The sequence below is a fragment of the Equus caballus genome, chromosome 29 (assembly GCF_041296265.1).
Source record: "Equus caballus isolate H_3958 breed thoroughbred chromosome 29, TB-T2T, whole genome shotgun sequence".
Lineage (NCBI taxonomy): Eukaryota > Metazoa > Chordata > Mammalia > Perissodactyla > Equidae > Equus > Equus caballus.
The window spans coordinates 42,001,030-42,019,538 of NC_091712.1; the positions used below are offsets into that span (position 1 = coordinate 42,001,030).

At 51.6% G+C, this 18,509-nt stretch overlaps 1 protein-coding gene across 2 annotated transcripts in view; it reads right to left on the reverse strand.

Annotated features, from left to right (window-relative positions):
- Positions 1-18,509, reverse strand: part of PFKP (phosphofructokinase, platelet) — a 59,875-nt gene that overhangs the window by 22,670 nt on the left and 18,696 nt on the right. For both annotated transcript variants that reach the window (XM_023632210.2, XM_070254861.1), the window contains exons 3-9: positions 10,893-10,970; positions 7,458-7,647; positions 6,053-6,218; positions 4,957-5,001; positions 4,645-4,753; positions 1,710-1,805; positions 270-362 (exon numbers count right to left, since the gene is read on the reverse strand). In XM_023632210.2, coding sequence (XP_023487978.1) covers positions 270-362; positions 1,710-1,805; positions 4,645-4,753; positions 4,957-5,001; positions 6,053-6,218; positions 7,458-7,647; positions 10,893-10,970 — 777 coding nt within the window. The remainder of the gene's footprint in view (positions 1-269; positions 363-1,709; positions 1,806-4,644; positions 4,754-4,956; positions 5,002-6,052; positions 6,219-7,457; positions 7,648-10,892; positions 10,971-18,509) is intronic.

Sequence of the window (18,509 nt, forward strand, 5' to 3'; positions counted from 1 at the left end):
CCACCTTTCACCTTCCAGGATTGATTCTCCCAGAGTCCCCACATTTGGGGGTCTCCCCTCGTCTAGGTGACTGGGGGTCCAGAAACCACCTTAGGCCAGCAAGTCTGCAAGGGACAACATGGCAGTGGCATCCCGGGGATGAGCTGCCTGCGCTGTGGGCACTTTTCCTGGATGCTCTGTGTATGTCGGTCTGGGCTGGATGCTACCTGCCTGCTCTCCCAGAACGCTCCTCTCTCGGGAAGATGCCTGGCAGCTCCCATCCGGCTTACCAAAATCCTGTCGAAGGCAGACGGCGTCCCTCCTCTCTGCACGTGACCCAGGATGGTCACCCGCGTGTCATATCCCAGCTGCGTGACCACGAGCTGTGGGGAAACACGCCCATCAGGGAGCACAGACCACAACTCGGGCCCGTCGGCTCTGACAGGCACAGAAGCTGGGTGCCGGGGAGAGTCACCTCCACTCTCTCCTCAGATCCACGTGCAAATGAGTTTGAGTGTCTAACCTTCGCCTGCTGAGGGCATGCTTATCAGCTGGTGGAACTTTATTTTTTAAAATAATGCTTTCTTCATCAAATAAAGTCTTTCTCTCCTACATCACAAGTGAACATAAGGGACATGACGTTTTTAAAAACGCTGTTTCTAGAGCTTGCATTTAAAGCATTATCCATCCTTTATAAAGATGCAGACATTCCGCTGAATCTCCTTGCATTTGTGAAGCTGTGATGTGAAATGCACAGCACAGGAAGTGAGGCGTCCCTGCCACCCAGGAGCCCCCACAGCCGGGTGGCTGGGACAGGCCACCTCCCTTGGCTGGACCTCACGTATCCTCTATAGACATAACGGGGTTGAGTTATAGGAACACCATGCTCCCTTCTTATGCTGATACTCCCTGATTCGATCTCAACTTCAATTAAGTGGGAAACAAAATCTTTGCTCTGATCTTATTGATTATGTCTCGTAAATACTGGCAGAGGCACCTCACAGACACCTCTCGATGTTTTAGTGTTCAGGTGCACAGCTGGTAGGGGAAGCAGTAAAGATCGTAACAGGGTTATAGCCAAGTGGACAAGGTCTTCTCCCTGAATGGCTTCAACCAAGCCCATCTGTCTGCTCCCTGGCCCTTCATCCAGAACTTTCCCAGTTAGCTCTGGAACTCGGAAGCCTGGCCCATCTGTCACCGGCCTGTGTGACAAGCCAGCACCCGTCTGGGCGAGCTCTGTGGCAATAAGACTGCGGTGTTGGCCCCTCTGCAGGGCCGGGAGCACCAGTGACTCAAGGCCAAGTAGGCGGCTTTCTTGGGGGGCAAGAACATGCTCAGCTGATGCTCCCAGCAGAAGGGACAGGGGCGCCTTTCCTGCCGGAGAACCTGGCCTCCGCCACCCAGGAGTGGACCCCCTGGCTCTCAAGGCAGCTGGCGCCCAGAGCCAGAACTTTCTGACCCCACCTGGCCGCATGTCCCCAGGCCTTTGAGAATACTCCAGAGGGTCAACTCGGGAGGCACCGGCTCTGCCGACCGACGTCAGGAGCTGTGCGAGCCTCGTGTCATTAAAGTCATGAGTCATTACGAAAATAGTTCTAAATATTTAAAGGAAGAACAAAAAATGTTTTCAAAATAAGAACGCAGTGTTCCAACCCTCAGCCCTGCCCACGTGTTCTGATCTCCGTGTCCAGACAGGCGACGGAGGAGGCGGAGGGAGGGCGCACACTCACCTCCTTGATTTGTTCCGAGGTGATGGGTTTATTTTGGGTATCGATGGCTCCTTCGGCCACAATGATGATATTCAGTCTCTTCTTCCGGGCACGGTTCTAAGGAAATGAAAATCCTCAAATGCCTGAAATGTCCTTAACAACAAGAACACGGGGCAGTTTGCCCCAATCCAACTGGCCTCTTTCCAGGCAGAAATCGTCATCCGACTGGAAGGTCAAGGTGCTCTGAGAGAGGAGGTGGCGGAGGCTGCAGGGCAGGCAGGGGCCTGTGGGCTGGCGGACGTCACCACAGACAGCAGTCAGCACCCAGGCTGCGGCTGACCATGAGCCCCAGGCGGCCCTGAGCCCGGAGGCTGCCTCCCCTAGCCAGTTCCTACCACAAACCAGGCTTCCAATCTCCTTCAGAAGCCAGAGCTTCCTGCCCTCCCCATGAGCCCCACCCCAACCCGGGAACTCTCCCCAACTCCACCGGGGTCAGATGATACTGCCCCAGGCCTGGGCGGGAGGCAGGTGGGGCAGAGAGGAGAAATGTGGAAAGAGCAGAGCCCAGGCTGGCTCCGCTGACACCTGGAGCTGCCGCCGTCCTCATGGGCTCATAGCAGCCATCCAACGAGGCCCTAAATCATTCTCAGGCAGCTTGTTCTCTTGAAAAGCCCAAGTTAAGAGCCCTCCTGTAGCGAGCTGTTGGAGGCAGCAAATGTGGATGAGGCCCGGGGATGTCACCTGAGGGGTCTCGCCAGGCTCCCCACCAGGCATCACACATACATACATTGTTGTTGTTTTTGATGGACAGTAAACGTGCTACACTTTGAAGAACGTACTAATGAGAAATATTTTCTGCAAGGTGTAAAGATATGACTACAAAGCTGATTATTTTAGCGTCGTTTGAAATAGCAACGTGGCAGTGATGACAGGTCCATAAATATGGGCTTGGCCAAATAGCCACGCTTCATCCATAAAATGTTCCGAAGTGGTTAAAAAATGATGGCGGCGTCTATGCACTCACGCGGGAAGGTGAGCCGCCTTGTCTGTACAGCTCACTGAATGCCCCCTGGCTCCCCACCTGGACGGAGTCACTCAGTCATCAAATCCTCACAGAATCCCCCAGGAGCAGCGGCGTGACCCACGTCACAGCTGAGGGACTCGGGACGCGGGAAGGTGAGGCCGTTGGCCCGGAGTCACCCTGTGGGGGCAGAGCCAACGTCCCACCCTGGGACTTCCGATGCCTCAGAACCTTTGCCCGTCTTACACGGAAGTGCCCAGGACGTGGGGAATGCTCTGCAGCTCGTCTCTCAGGCCAATCTATGGGCAAATATTTGGAAAACTTCTTGCAGTGCTATGTTAACAACCAATAAAAATTACAGATACAATGATATCACGTGTTTCCACACAAGTACGTTGAAACCATCGCTTCAGACTCTGCCGACACGGCAGGCAGGGGGAGCCCAACACGCGCTTATTCTCGTCCCAGCTGACAGCGTGGTTTATAAAGTCGGAAACCCAAGGAGGTTTGCAGATAAGACCATCCAGTTTCAGGAATAATCGACTGACCTGAAATCAGTATCTAAACCCCAATGCCTGCCTCGACCCCACAGCCTCACTGCTGACCCTCTGACCAGACGTGTGCTTCCTCACACTGGGGAGTACGTCTCCTCATCCCTCAGGGCTGCCCTCAGAGCCTGCTGCGTCGGCGTCATCCTGGACCACGTCAGGGACTGCCAGGGAGGAGGAAGGACAGCTGGCAGGGACGGGCACGGGCCCTCCGGGTCTGTGACCTCTTAGGTTATGTCCAATGCAAGGCTAATTAAAGAGATGTCCTCAGCGCCACCAGGAAGGACCAATCTAAAAGGAGTGCCACCCCATCTCACGCTGCCAGCCGCAAGTCACCCCACATCGACTGGCTGGTAGAGAATGCTGCCCACATGCCAGGTGGGAACCAAGAGGCAGTGAACTTATTTATTATGTGGACAGTAATGGTCATACGTGGACATCCCCCTGGATCATGGCTCCATGGCGGCAATGAACGCCAGATTGAAAGGGGGCGGGATGCCTGCCCAGGAAGGGACAGGTTTAATCGACAAGGTGTGAGGTCAGCAAAACTTGTTTGGTATGTTGCTTGAATGCCTTTCTTCAAATCTGTTACCTCGAAGGGGACGGCAAAGTCTCATTGCATGTGTGTCCTTGCTGCGTGCAATGCTTATGCGTTTGCTGCATACAACTGTAAAATTAGCCTATGCCACATGCTTACATCATGCACCTGCAAAATGGTGATAAAACAGGTATTGAAATAAGGGAAGGGGATTCACCCACACGCTGGGGTCTCTGTCCTGAAAGAGCGTGTTTTCAACGAGACCTCGCGTGCCCTAGAGGGAAATCCGCCTTACACCAATGACCCGCAGCGTGAGACACAAACACGCCAGGAACTACAGACAGAAGGAAAAGCCGGGTTTGCAGCAATCAGCCAGCAGGGATCTCTGACAGCAAGCCCAGCAGGGGGCACATGGCTGGACGCTCTGTCACCACACGTGCCACGTGTGTCACAGAGGATGGAGAAGGGGTCAACCGTGGGGCTGCTTGTGCTGTGCTACGTGGAGACAGAACAGGAAACAGATTTCATCCCCAACTCTGCTTTCTTTTAACAGCCCTGGTTGCACGGTGCCTCCCTATGTGAACTGTAACTGCCGCTTTCCATGGAAAAGGCAACAGGGCCAGGTGTTTCTCTACGGCGTGACCCTTTGCCCCAGTGGGGAGATGACGCACAAGTGAATGGCTGACAGACACACAGCCCATGCCACAAGCTGGAACTCACTTTCGAATGAGAACGTTTTCACCCCTTTCACACTCTGTCCACATGGAAAATCCCAGAGGCCGTCACAAGCCGTGGTCAGCGCAGCGCGACCAGGACCACCGGCCGTCGAGGGAGCACACCACCACTCACCTCCGAGAGTTTGACACACATGTTTTCCTGCCAGCCCTCTTCCGGCGGAGACTCGGGCAGGAACACCCAGTCGGCCCCGCAGGCCAAGGCGCTCACCAGGGCTAGGTACCTAATCAGAAACAGCAACCGTCTCATGAGGCCACCGCCGCCGGGCACCCGGAGCTCATGCTGCTCTGGTGGACAGAGGCTGGGGCTGCATGGGGACCGCCGGCTCCTCATGACCCTCCCCTGAGCACGGGCACGCGGAGCACAGGACATCAGGGAGACCGTGCCCAGGGTCCTTCCAGCCCCATCCCGTCCGCACGTACATACCCGCAGTGTCTCCCCATCACCTCAAGAACGAACGTCCTCTGGTGGCTGGAAAAGAGAAAAAGAAACATCCGCTTACACACTGGGGACAACAAGGATCGCAAAGAGGAGAGCACGTCTCCAGCCGCGTCAGGCAGCCGTCTGCTCACAATCCGGCTGATACCCAAGCTCCCAAGCATGGATCTGCAAAAGCAGGTACCACTGTGGGAACGCTTCAAACTCCTGTGAGCAAAGGGGCTTCGGCTGCGAGGGCACCTTCCAGTGACGCAATTTCCATGTTCGTTCGCTTGTGCTTGACATACATGTACTTCTGGGACACTGTTCTACGTTCTTTCCAGGATGACAGCCCTTCAGGGCAGGGTCAGTCACTTGTCATGTCAAGAACTGCAGACTGGACGTATGCCACAGCAAACACAGGGTGTGATGCTAGAAAGTCAGTTCGGTCAGGCGCCCGGCACGGCCTCTCCCTGGAACCGGGATACCCAACTACTACGAGCAGCCCTGGAGCGTCTGCAGAGACGACGAGGTTTCCGTGCCCACGGTTTCCCAGGCACTGGCTGGAGACGGTCTCAAGCTCCTCATTCCTGAGACAGACACGTGTTCATTTACTCTTTCACACGGTTCTCAGGACAAGTGCTTCAGAAACGCTAGGGCCGTGAAAAGAACTGTTAGTGGCGATCCTGTCGCGAGTCGGCATCGCCGTGGATAACGCGTCATTGCTCCATCTACACGTTGGTCCATCTGCAGGTCAGAAATGCCACAGCGAGGCGATGCTCCCCACACCTCCAACGAGAGCGTGCGAGCTCACGCGGCCTCACCTTCCGCCACTCCTGCAGCAGACCTTGGGGCAGCATTTGGGAAAACGACTATTTTGTCTTCTTACGTCATCTAAATTCTCTCCAGTGAACACATTTTTCCTTTGTAACAGGGGAAGAACTTTTTAAGATCGAAAATAAAAGTAAACCAGGAAACTGTTTTCTTGATCTGGTTTCAATACCCAGGTGACAAGACTCACCCAGGAAAACCCACCTGTGGAACCTTCCGGAGCCAGCACTAACGTCTACACTGCCCGCCCACCAATTCCTCCAAGTTCCCCTACCTCTGGGCGGTGGTCATGATGGCGTCGATGACCTCAATGATCCTGTGCAAAGCTGAGTCGGTGCCGATGGTCATGTCCGTCCCGCAGAAGTCGTTGTCGATGGAGCCCACCATCCCCACGACGTTGAGGTACGAGTACTTCTCCACCTCCTCTTTGTTGATCTGGCCTGCGTGGGAAACACACCACACACTCGCCACGGCCGGGGGCAGCCGCCCCTTCCACGGGCGCACCACCAGGTGTGGACCAGGATGGCCACGGGCAGAGAGAGCCACGACTCTGGATGCATTTCCTACATATCATTTTGCTTCCTCAGAACTCTACACAACCTAATTCTGAATTACAAGAATAAGAGAAAAGGAAGGAGCCGCACGTTGTAATCAGTGGATAGAACCTGACTTCTGTCTGGTAACAGCCTGGGAGAACGGCACGCCTGTAAACAAGGAAACGTCACCATCACAGAATTAAGTTCTCAAGAATATGGTAGAACCATCATGCTGACTTCTCACAGGCCCGTGGGGGCCAGCTGGCGGACAGCTATCTACCTACACGGCGCTGGCCCATCGGTTTGACCGGAACAGTCACGGGTGGGCAGCTCGGGCCACGACTCCAGCAGCTCTTCTGCTCTGGTGCCCACCAGGCCCACGTCAGACCAGAGTACGGAGGACAGACAGTGGCGCCAGGCCTCGCTGCTGCACCTGACAGCCGCTCTGCATCCCCAAATATACAGCCTACAGACCGTGGGGCAACTCTTAGCTCAAGTTTATGCCTTTCACGAAGTTGCTGTCGGTTCAAACAACTCGCCATCACCGGTCATATTTTATGTTAACTCAGGATCTCGTGACAGCACCTTGACAAGATAAAAACCACGGAATATACAGGGTTCTTGGAAATGCTTTCCTACGACAGCTTCAAAGGTGCTCAAGGAAGACCAGATGGCTGCCATCTAAACCTCACGACAACTCGCAGTTTAGAGACCCAAGCGGAGCTGCAGAAGTCAGCGTGCGGGTTAACGGGCAGACGGTGGCGAATGCGGGCCAGGGCAAGCCAGGGCCCCTCCCAGCTCCGTGGCCTCACCTCAGGCCCCCGGCCCCCATCTGTGAAATGGAGATAAATATAAAACCCATCTCAGACGGTTGTCATGAGTGTTGCACCAGCTATGTACAAAGCCAAGCGGTGCCTGGCACGCAGTATGCCGAAATAAATATTATTCTTACTACCATGATTGTTATTATTTGAGGTACAAATTTAAGTCCTGAGGTGGCGAACTATAAGGTCGGCAACAGCACATATGCCTCTGCGACAGTCAAACAGGCAGAACGTGCAAGTTCCAAGCTCTCTGGAGGGAGGGGACAATGAATGGGGAACAGAAAACCCCCCGAGAGGCTGCGCAGAGGCAGGAACGTACCATTCTGGGCCAGCTCTTCCAGCAGCCCGCTCCACTCCTTCCGGAAGATGTTGGCCCCAGTGAGACTGCCATCCCCGCCGATCACACACAGGTTGGTGATACCCAGCTGGACCAAGTTCCGAGCAGCCTGCAGGCGGCCCTCCCGTGAGCGGAAGGCCTTGCAACGGGCGCTGCCGATAATGGTCCCACCCTGGAGGAGAAAAAAATCATGGTCACCTGTCTCCCTCTGACTGGACAGCAAGCTGGGTAGGTGGGCACAGGTGAATGCTGCTGGATACACAGGGCTTCCAAGACTCAGGTTTCTCTTGTTTTAATCTTTTGAGTCGGTCAACTGTGAAAGTTTGTCATTTTCCCATTTTTAGCTCCATCCTGGAATTTGATGGATAAAGAGACCGCATCATGCCTGGGGGGAGCCAAGCAGGCTGTGGAAACAGAGAGCGAAGGCAGCCATCCTGAGGCGGCGGCATACGTCCCGGAGGGCTGGTCCCACACCTGCCGGCAGCCGCGGCCAAGAAGCCTTGTGGCCGCGGCCCCAGATAGCAAGGCTCCCCTTCCAGTCAGCTCAGCAGGAGTGCAGGCAAAAAAGAAACCCGTGATTCAAGGGGATTTATTATTTTAATTTTGCACTCCATCTCCCCCGCCCCACCCCATTTAAAGGCTAAATCTTAAGAAAACTTAAGTTGGATCACCCAAACATGTGGGAGAGAGAAGTCAAGATTTTTCACACTTGGTTTTTCAAAAACAAAGGAATCTCCTTTTTATCTTTTTTGAGGAAGATTAGCCCTGAGCTAACTACGGCCCGTCCTCCTCTTTTTGCTGAGGAAGACTGGCCCTGAGCTAACATCGTGCCCATCTTCCTATACTTTATACATGGGATGCCTACCACAGCATGGCTTGACAAGTGGTGCCGTGTCCACACCCGGGATGCGAACCGGGCCGCCAAGTAGCGGGATGTGCACACTTAACCACTGCGCCAGTGGGCCGGCTGAAACTTGTGTTTCTCTAAATACAACTAAGAATCCTTTGTTTTTGAGGGGCCAGCCTGGTGGTGCAGCAGTTAAGTGCCCACGTCCCACTTCTCGGCGGCCCAGGGTTCGCCAGTTCGGATCCCAGGTGTGGACATGGCACCGCTTGGCAGGCCATGCTATGGTAGGTGTCCCACATATAAAATAGAGGAAGATGGGCACGGATGTTAGCTCAGGGCCAGTCTTCCTCAGCAAAAAGATGAGGACTGGCAGTAGTTAGCTCAGGGCTAATCTTCCTCAAAAAAAAAAAGAAAAGAAAAAGAAAAACGCAAGATTCCTTTACGTACGTCCCAAGGGCACTCATGAAACTTTTATTTGTACATGACCCTACAAGCGCACGCTCACTTCATAAAGCAAGATGCTCACGACCAGCAGGGACCCCGTGTGAGCCTGGCGGGCACAGCGTCGTGAGCTGGCCCAGCTCAGGGGAGCCCGGGCAGGGAGGGCAGGTGCAGAGCAGAGATAAGCGCGGCCTCTGGACTTTGATTTGACCAGGAGCCACTGGAGGGTCAGGTGACTTCTCACAACTGGAAACTGAGACCCAGCCCAGGAAGGCTGAGGAGGTAACACGGACGGGGCCTCAGGAATGACCGCAGGACCGACTAGGCTGCACAGAGGTAGGCACCGCACACGCACGCACATGCCCACGCACGCACACGCACACGCACACTTCCACCACACCTGTTTCCATCTTCCTGTACAATCACAGTAGCAGAATGGACACTTTTCACACGCAGGTCTACTGTCTGGAATTCAGATGACGCTGTCCCCATTTCTGGAAAGCTCTCCCTCGCTAAGTACTGACGTTTGTCACACTTCCCTTCAGCCTCTTTCCAGGAGCAAAGGAGGGCCGAGCGCAGACTGCCGAGCCCGTGACAGCGTGACAGCGCAGACCCCTCTGTAACCCCCCACCCCCGCCTTTGCTGAGATACAGCTGACACGTAACACTGTGTAGGGCTAAGGCGCACAGTGAGGATTTGACACGTGTGTGTTGTGAAACGATGACCACAACAAGGTTAGTTAATCCGGCTGTCAAGTCACATAATTACCGTTCTTTTTTGTGGTGAGGATTTGTAAGATTTACTCTCTTAGCAACTTTCAAGTATATGATACAGCACTGTTAACATTTTTTTAAGGTAGATAACATGATGACTTGCTGTGCGTGTACACTGTTCAACGATCCCCACAATCAAATTAACTAACCGCTCCCTCACCTCAGTTACCGTGTGTGTGTGGGTGTGGCAAGAACACAAGATCTATCCTCTCAACGCGTTTCAAGGATACAATACAGTGTTGTTAGCTACACTCCCCACTCTGTACATGAGCTCCCCAGAACTTATTCATCTTGTAACTGGAAGTGTGCACCCTGTGACCAGCATCTCCCCGTCTCCCCCACCCCCAGGCCCAGGCAACCACTTTTCCTCTTTCTGCTTCTAGGAGCACAATATTTGAGATTCCACATGTAAGTGAGGCCATGCAGTCTTTGTCTTCCTCTGTCTGACTTCCTTCTCTTACCATAATACCCTCAAGGTCCATCCATGTTGTCCCATATTGCAGGATTCCCTTCTTTTTGATGGCTGAATAATATTCCATTTATACATATGCACCATATTGTTTCTGTCCATTCATCCACTGCACTAGCACCTTCACAGGGAATCCACCAATTTGCTTCTTTCTATTAGAAAGTACTCGACACGACTCACAGACTAATATGTACATTTCAAAAGCTCAACCCACAAATAAACAGCTTTTCATGAAGTCCGTTCTTTCCACGTAATCCACTTCTCAACTCATTTGGAGCCTTCACTAAGCTACAGGTTTCCAGGAAGTTATTACACAAAAAATATTCAGGCAGGTTCCTTTTAAATTCAAAGTAAGCGATTGTTCTGCCTGGAGTGATAATGACCTCATCCTTGCGCACACCGGAGGAACCAGCCCTGCCTGGTTCAGGCCAGGACAGGGGAGCTGTGTTCCCACGAAATCCACAGCCTCGGAGGCGGCTGGTCGGGACCTCCCCCAGACTTTGTTACACGGATGCCAAGGGACTCACAAAAACCCGACAGGCACGGAGATTTGCCATTTTTAAACACACAGCACCAACAAACCAAAGCAGCCTGCACATTAACCTGGTCTAAAAAAAACCCCAAATCTGCTACAAGCACCAGGATTTCCACTAGCTGGCAGGCGCAACTTTTACTGCAAGGACAATGCCTCGGTCTGCATGATGTAAAGCTTTTTCAAAAATTTAATTAAATGACAAGTTAAGGGTGTTTTCTTTCCATGGCAGTAGCTAAGAATAATGCAGGCAGCACATGGAGGTGTTGTAAGCATCAGTGGAGCCTACGTGTAAACGGTGTCAAACGAAAGGAGTTACTTAGAGAAACAACCAGCACCGAAACGCGGCACGTACCACTTGCAGGATGCTCGAGACGCTCTCCCAGTCGGCTTCCACGATGTTGCTGCCGCCATCCACCATGCCCTGGTAACCCTGCGGAAGAGAAGGAGACCTCCTTAAAACTGGGCTGCGCTCTGCTGAGACAATAACTGATCCTACACTAGGTAAAATGGAAATACAAATGACCACGAATCTAGGTTCCTCAGGGTTAGAGCCAACACGGTACCAGTGCTGGTAAAGCCGTAGATGGCGGAAAGGCCTCTTCAGTGTAACCTCGAATAACGGCGATTCCACCCAGACTCGTCCAGAGAACGATGGAGGACAGTGTGCCTGTTGCCTGATGGTTCCTGAGATGCTGAAAAGGGACACATCTACCCGAAAACTGTTTGTGGCGCACATGGCGACAGTGGTGTCAATCACAGGTGACAGCATCCTTGTCGGGGCCTCGGCGTGCCCAGGCATCCACTCTCCCCTCGAAACACACACAACATCGCTGCCCCCTCATCCTGCCTGCCTCACGTTCCCACTGGCGACATTACGACACTGAGAGGACAAGGTTCGTGCGCCAGGGTGTCAGCGCACACTTCTAGAAGCCCAGAGGCAGTCGCCTGTCCACTCAAAAGGCATCTCACTTTTCCCCGCAGACTACACGAGATCAATGTTTACAGAAACGTTCCTTTATCTGCATGACTCACTTCCAGGGCATTTAACCTTAAAAGGGAACAGGCTATAACCCCATAGAAAGGTTTATCACAATAGATCATTCCTGTGGATTCATACCCCCTGCCTAGTGAAAGTCAAGAGGAAATAAAGAAGGAATAAACGTTGGAAAAGACCAAATGGCCCATGGAGGACGGAGCCTGCGCAAAGTTAATCAACGGTGCAGGCACCTTCGGGGGCATCAGTTCACATACTTATGTTTATAAATGTAAAATTCCCATCAAAAATACATTATATATAATATATACAAAATAACATGTATTATATTTACCTTACATATTTATACAATAAAACACCATATATCATATGTAATATATAACACTAGATTATACACATATATTATTTATACATTTATATATTATATACAGTCCTGCACTGCTTGATGACATTTTGGTCAGTGACAGGCTGCATATACTACTGTGGTCCCGTGAGATTAGCACCATAAGGCCCAGGTGTGTAGGAGGCTGGACCACCCAGGTGTGTGGAGGCACGCTCTATGATGTTCTCATGATGATGAAATCACCACACTTCTCAGAACATAGCCCCATCGTTAAGCAATGCATAGCTCTGTACCTGCACATATTGTATAAAACAAACCTGCTCTCAACCTCACTTTGTTCTAGTTCATTCCACACTATCTTCCTGTTTCCTAGTTGTCATATATACAACATTCGACTATACACACATGCAGATATATATGTACTTACATACTGATACAGTATATGTAATAGATTTATATACTAGATATCACATATATAATAAAACATATTTACATAATATACTGTAATAAATAATTTTATAATATACCATAATATCTAATTTTATAATCAGATAATACAGATTACATTATACATAAGTGATAATATACATGTAATGTTATATAAATACATACACAAACGTGCACATGTGTGCAGTCTAGTATCCTCTATGTGACACCAAGAGAGGGGCCAACAGCATGGAATGGAACAGAGCAGAAGGGGAGAGCAGGTGGGGTCAGTGTCACAGGCGTCTGCACAGCGCGTGCACCGAGGACGGCAACTCTGGGCGCTGGCCCCCCAGCCTCGCCCAGCCCCTGGACCAGGCTGCTGTAAGGACTGCCCACAGCCCCCCAGTGTCTTCACGGGGAAGCAACGGAACTTCCTCCAAACACACCTCTGTCCAGCTTTAAGGATCACTCTTATCTTTTTGTTCCCATGTCCCTTCCTTCTTAAAACCTTATAGGGTGTGCGTTTTTAGAAGATTCTATTTAAAGCATCAAGCCCAGCACAGCTGTCACTGTGGAGGACCAGGGTGATAAGCAGGAGCGTGACTGGATCCAGGCCCCCCTCTCGAAAGGGAGCTTTATCTGAGGCGCTATTTGCATTGTGTCCTGGGACATAAGCTCCTAGACACAGAGACTGCATGAGGAACAGTTTCCCTGCTGCCCGAGGACCAAAGGCAAACCAAGCCCTCCCCTCCTTCTAAGTGACCCCAGGGGTCTCTCTCAACAGAAGATGAAAAACACACAGGTAGGCAGATAGTTGATAGACAGCTAGATGACAGATGACAGGTCGATGATGGATGGATACATACATACATGATAGACAGATGATAGATGATAGACAGCTAGATGATAGATGACAGGTTGATGACGGATGGATGGATACATACATGATAGATGATAGGTGATAGACAGCTAGATGATAGATGACAGGTCAGTGATGGATGGATGGATACATACATGATAAACAGATGATAGATGATAGCTAGATGTTTGGATGGATAAGAGAGAGAGAACCAATCTAGCCTTGGGGTTGCCTTTTCAATGACTTCTGTCACCCTAAAACTCCCAGACTCTGCATGCACAGCACAGCAAGCCACTCTTAAGACAGGAGAACAGGACTGAGCGACTACAATCAGGGGCAAAGCTGACCTTGTGGGTTCATTCCTAGGTAGCTGGGGAGGCAGGGAGACCTCACGTGAGCAGGCCGGTGGCCGGGGTCCAAGTTCCAGAAACTCCACCACCGTGTGAAATGGACCCTCCGTAGAGGGATGCTGTTTTATCATCCAAACCCGAGTACTTCTGAGAACTGGGGAAAATATTACTGTTCAGTAGGCAGAACACCTGGCCTAAGCCGGGACCGCCCTGGGCAGAGCAGGAGGGGGACCGCACTAACCAGAGGCTTTGACGAAACAGGAAGTGAAGCCGGTCCAAGGCCCCACGGGGAAAACCCTGGGGTAGTGTCTGTACTTTCACTGGTGAGGGAAATAGAGAGACTGAGGGGCAGGGAGCCGCCCCAGCCACTGATGGATGAAGCTATGAGGATGAGGCGAGGGGCTGATACCCCAAGTTGGCCGTGGGGGGTCTCAGCTGCGCCTGGCTGACAGCAACGGCTCAAGTTATTCCTGCCACACGCGCTCCTCAGTCAACCCCACACACGATCTGCGGCTTCACAGATGCCACCTTGGGAAGAGAGACATCTCCTTTGCCTTTCTTATTTCTCAGAATTTAAATACTGATTTAACAAAAACATTTACAAATGCCTTCGCCTCTAGAGGAAAGACATGCAAAACTGTTCTACAAACCGTAACACATTTGCAACGTAAAAGGTTCTCCAAAAGTACTTTGATTATTTTGGGGGAGCATGGATGCATATGGCTAAGAAAGCGAGCAAGAAATCAAAAGGGGGACTCTGTGATTCTTGCATTCAAAGCACCTGTCTCGGCTGCACAGCGGCTGCCTCCCTAGGAAGGGACTCATTCTTTCATTTGCAAAGTCCTTAGGCTCCTGCAACACGTGAAAAATCGCTACCAGCTGCAGTGCTGGGCTCTCTCACCAGCGAGGAAGACCTGACTAAGTTAGGAAGGCTGACTTCACACACACGTACCATCATTTATAAACTCCAACGAAATCTCCTTGAAAGGCTGAATCCAGTATTCCAGCACAGCCAGGGCCAAACTGTTTTCTAAAATTCTCCTTCGGAATTTGCCCTCAGAGCCAGTTTTATGACTCACTTAAGGAAAACAAACCATAAAACCTTTAAAGCTACGCTTAGTTTCTGACCAAAAGTTTAACACTCTCCCTCTTGTGCTGCTTCATTCATACGATGGACCCAAGAGACACTCAGCCGGCCGTGGCACGTCCACGGCCCCACAGGACCTTCACACGGGGTCATGTGGTCACATCCAAGAACACGCATGGCCTCTGAAAGCGTTTTCACTTTACGCTTGGGATGGTTGTAAGCAATGTCAAAATAAGAATGAACGGTCTCCCAATTGAGAACATAGAAGACGGCTACACTGGAGGTCATTTTGACCCGTATTTTCAGGCACTTGTTAAATCCATTCTAAATAAAGAGCTGGTCCACCTGTGGCTGGCTTGCTCGCTCTTACAAGAGATTTCATATGTGTTTTCTAAAATTAAAGACCAGGGGCCGCCCCGTGGCTGAGTGGTTCAAGTTTATGCACTCCGCTTCCGTGGCCCAGGGTTCGCAGGTTTGGATCCTGGGTGTAGACCTAGCATCGCTCATCAAGCCATGCTGAGGCGGCGTCCCCCATAGCACAAGCAGAAGGACCTACAACTGGAATATACAGCTATGTACCGGGGGCTTTGGGAAGAAGAAGAAAAGAAGATTGGCAACAGATGTTAGCTCAAGTGCCAAACTTTAAAAATAAATTAAATTAAATTGAAGACCAGAGGGGAAATCGCAGTGCTGTGCGACAGCAAAGCAGGCTTCTCAGAGAACACCTCTGTCTGACGGGTCCACGCGCCTTCTCGACTTGCCGATGCTTTTTCCAGATCCAATTTCCTGGATTCTTCTGTCAACAACTCACCGTGTGAAGGGCAAACATTCCAGCTACAAGAGGAAGTAATCTAGAGATAACACACTTCAGAAGCATTTTCCAGACACGGCTGCCACTGACCTTCTAGGATGCAGTGACTGCTTCAGACGCTTCTCCGGGGGGCTTTGCTGCTTCTGAGTAAACATGCATTTTTGTTTCATATAGAATTAAGGTTTTCCTCATTTTATTTCAGCTATAGGACTCAGGAGCAAGCACACAGAGGGGTTGTCTCTGAACTGCTCTCCAGTCTCAGATTCCTTAGTACCACCGTCCAAAACGAGGTGTGCGTGAAAAAGGGGCGAGCGAGCTCCTCTATGTCAGCGGTTTTCAAAGTCTGGGAACTAGGAGTTTATTTTGCCCACAGGAAACTCCTATGCAGCCCCTCAGCTCATGCATCTCCTCTCCCCAACTGAGCCTCGCCCCCCACCAGGCTTCTCAATGCAGGAATGCTCCAGTCCAGGGAACCTCGCAGCCGCCCTGCTCACTGACGCCACCACTTCAGGGACACACCTGTACAGCGGCCTCTGGACTGGTCCTTGGTGAGACCGGGTCAACCCCAGTCTCCAGCAGGCGAGAACCGGACACATCCCAGTACAGCCCTGCACTTCCTGCCGTGGAAACGGATTTACAGCCACCTGATTGATTGAACACCCTCTGGCACTGGGGCATGTCTTTAAACCAAAGTCAACAGGACACAATTTCAGGTAAGTCATAAAAACCAAAAGCCACAGCAGGACGAAGCAGGTCACCATCCTCCCCACAGCCTGTTCCCGCACCGGAAATTAGCTACTCGTTCAGCTCCTGGGCGACGACAGGGGGAGGGGCGGAGGCCAGGAGGGGGATGACCATTTTCGTGATTTGAACCCTAAAATGTTAATGTGACTGGAGTGTCCAAAGCCAAGAGCACCGCGTTGATGGCGTGAGGATGGAGCCGCAGGTCACACAGGAGCAGCTCAGCGCAGGATCCGGACGGGGCAGGCCCTCAGTAAGAGAATGCTCGGTGCTGCGACTGTGATTTCTCACGACTCCAGGTGTGTACCAGCCACGGCTCTCAGGAAAAGGAAGGGAATGCAGGGGCACCGGGCTCAGTGCCTTTTGTGAATCGACTTAAGGAACTCAAGCAACCTCGCGAATGTGCCCGTTAGCGGGAGGGCCAGGCCTGGGCGAGCACCTGCACACCAACACACAGCGACCCCCTCAGCTGTACACTCCAGCATCGCCAAGTTCTTCTGCCTTTAAGGACGTTAAAGTGCAGAAATAGTTACGCCTAAAACCTCAAGTTGATGAGACAACGCGAGGCTGGTCCCCTCTCTTGGCCTTCACGGAACTGTTGCCGAAGAGGCGGAAGTGGTGACAGGAGGGCTGAGAAAAGGATGACAGAATCAGACATGTCCCCAAAGTCCACACCACATCCTACCCTGCCTCTGCCCGTCCAGGAGCTGCCCCATCCATCACCACCCATGCAGCCCAACGTCCATCGGTGCCCACGCACCCGAGAACACAGGCAGGGTCTAGACCACAAACTACCCACAGAGAGGGCCCCAATGTCGCCCTCCTGCAGAGTGCACGCCAGAGAGAGGGTCAGGCTGCAGAGGGAACCCACCACTTCTGGGGAAAAAGGCCTGCACGCCCCCATTGGAAAAGGCAGGGGTTGGTTTTATATATATATATATATATATATATATATTTTAAAGATGGGCACCTGAGCTAACATCTGCTGCCAATCTCTTTTTTGTTTTCTTCTTTTTCTTCTCCCCAAAGCCCCCCAGTACATAGTTGTATATTCCAGTTGTGGGTACTTCTGGTTGTGGCATGTGGGACGCCACCTCAGCATGGCTTGATGAGCAGTGCCGTGTCTGCACCCAGGATCCAAACCAGCAAAACCCTGGGCCTCCAAAGCAGAGCGCATGAACTTAACCACTCGGCCTGGGGCTGGCCCTTGTTTTTTATATTTTGTTTGCTTTTTACCACAAACACGACATTTCTCACTTTAAAAATTGTGAAAGCAGGTGGTTCATATCCAAGAAGAAAAATAATGTGCCCTGTGGGAAATAGAGGGTTTCTGTTAGGAAGGGGAAAATGCAAACAATCTATTAACTGACAATTAAAGATTGTTTATCCGTGTGCTAAGTCAGGCCACAATGCCCAGGGCCCAGCCAAGCGCAGCTCAGATTACGTGCTGGTCGCTCAAGCTCAGCCAGAAGCTGGTCCAGCAAGGAGGCCACACCCTGGACCTCCTGTGACAGCCGAGATCCTCCGCCCTGGAGCAGCAAGCCTGTGATGACCAGCGGAGTAGCTCCCATGCTGTTCTGATGACACTTTATTCCCTGACAACAGGAAGCCCTGACTCAGCCTAACGCATTTAGAGGGCGCTGTTCTTCACAGCAGAACAATGAGCTGCTGAAGGCAATGGGCACACTTCCTCCCCTCTCTTCAGTGGGCATCCATTGCCAGAAACGGGTTCTGCTGATGATGTTCACAATGCTGTGCACCAGCAGCGCCAAACGGTTAAGAGTTTATTTTAAAGAGGAAAGACTTAAGTTAGTCATATTTAGAGAGTTAGAATAAGAATGATTTTTTAAGTCTGCAGAAAAACCTTCAGCTAACAGGATTCTGAACCCATATACTACACTAAATACAACCAGACTATTTCTGCAGCCAAGATTGAGCAGCAGGTGACCGAAGGATGCTCCTTGCCCCATTTCTGATCCACCTAAACCCAGGGGCAGTCCACCCTCAGCACAGCCTTTTACAACAGGCAGGTAATGAATGTACTTACCCCCACCATCTCCAAGAAGCTAAAGGCACTGTGAGCTTCTAAGGAAAACCCTAGCCTAAAATGAAAAACAAACAAGCAAATGATCGGCTCCCTAGGTGGGAAGAATGGGTTAACTCACCCCGCCCCCTCGCTCCCCGGAATGGCGCCCAAGGGCTCGGCATGCGCCACACGTAGCCTGTCCCAGATTTCCAGCAGTCTCAGAACAGCCAGACAGAACAGACCTGGTGCCAGACCTTTAGCAGAAATGTCAGTGTTTTCCAATCAATACACGTTCCACACATTCTCTGCTAAAGAGAAAAACCAAACACCCT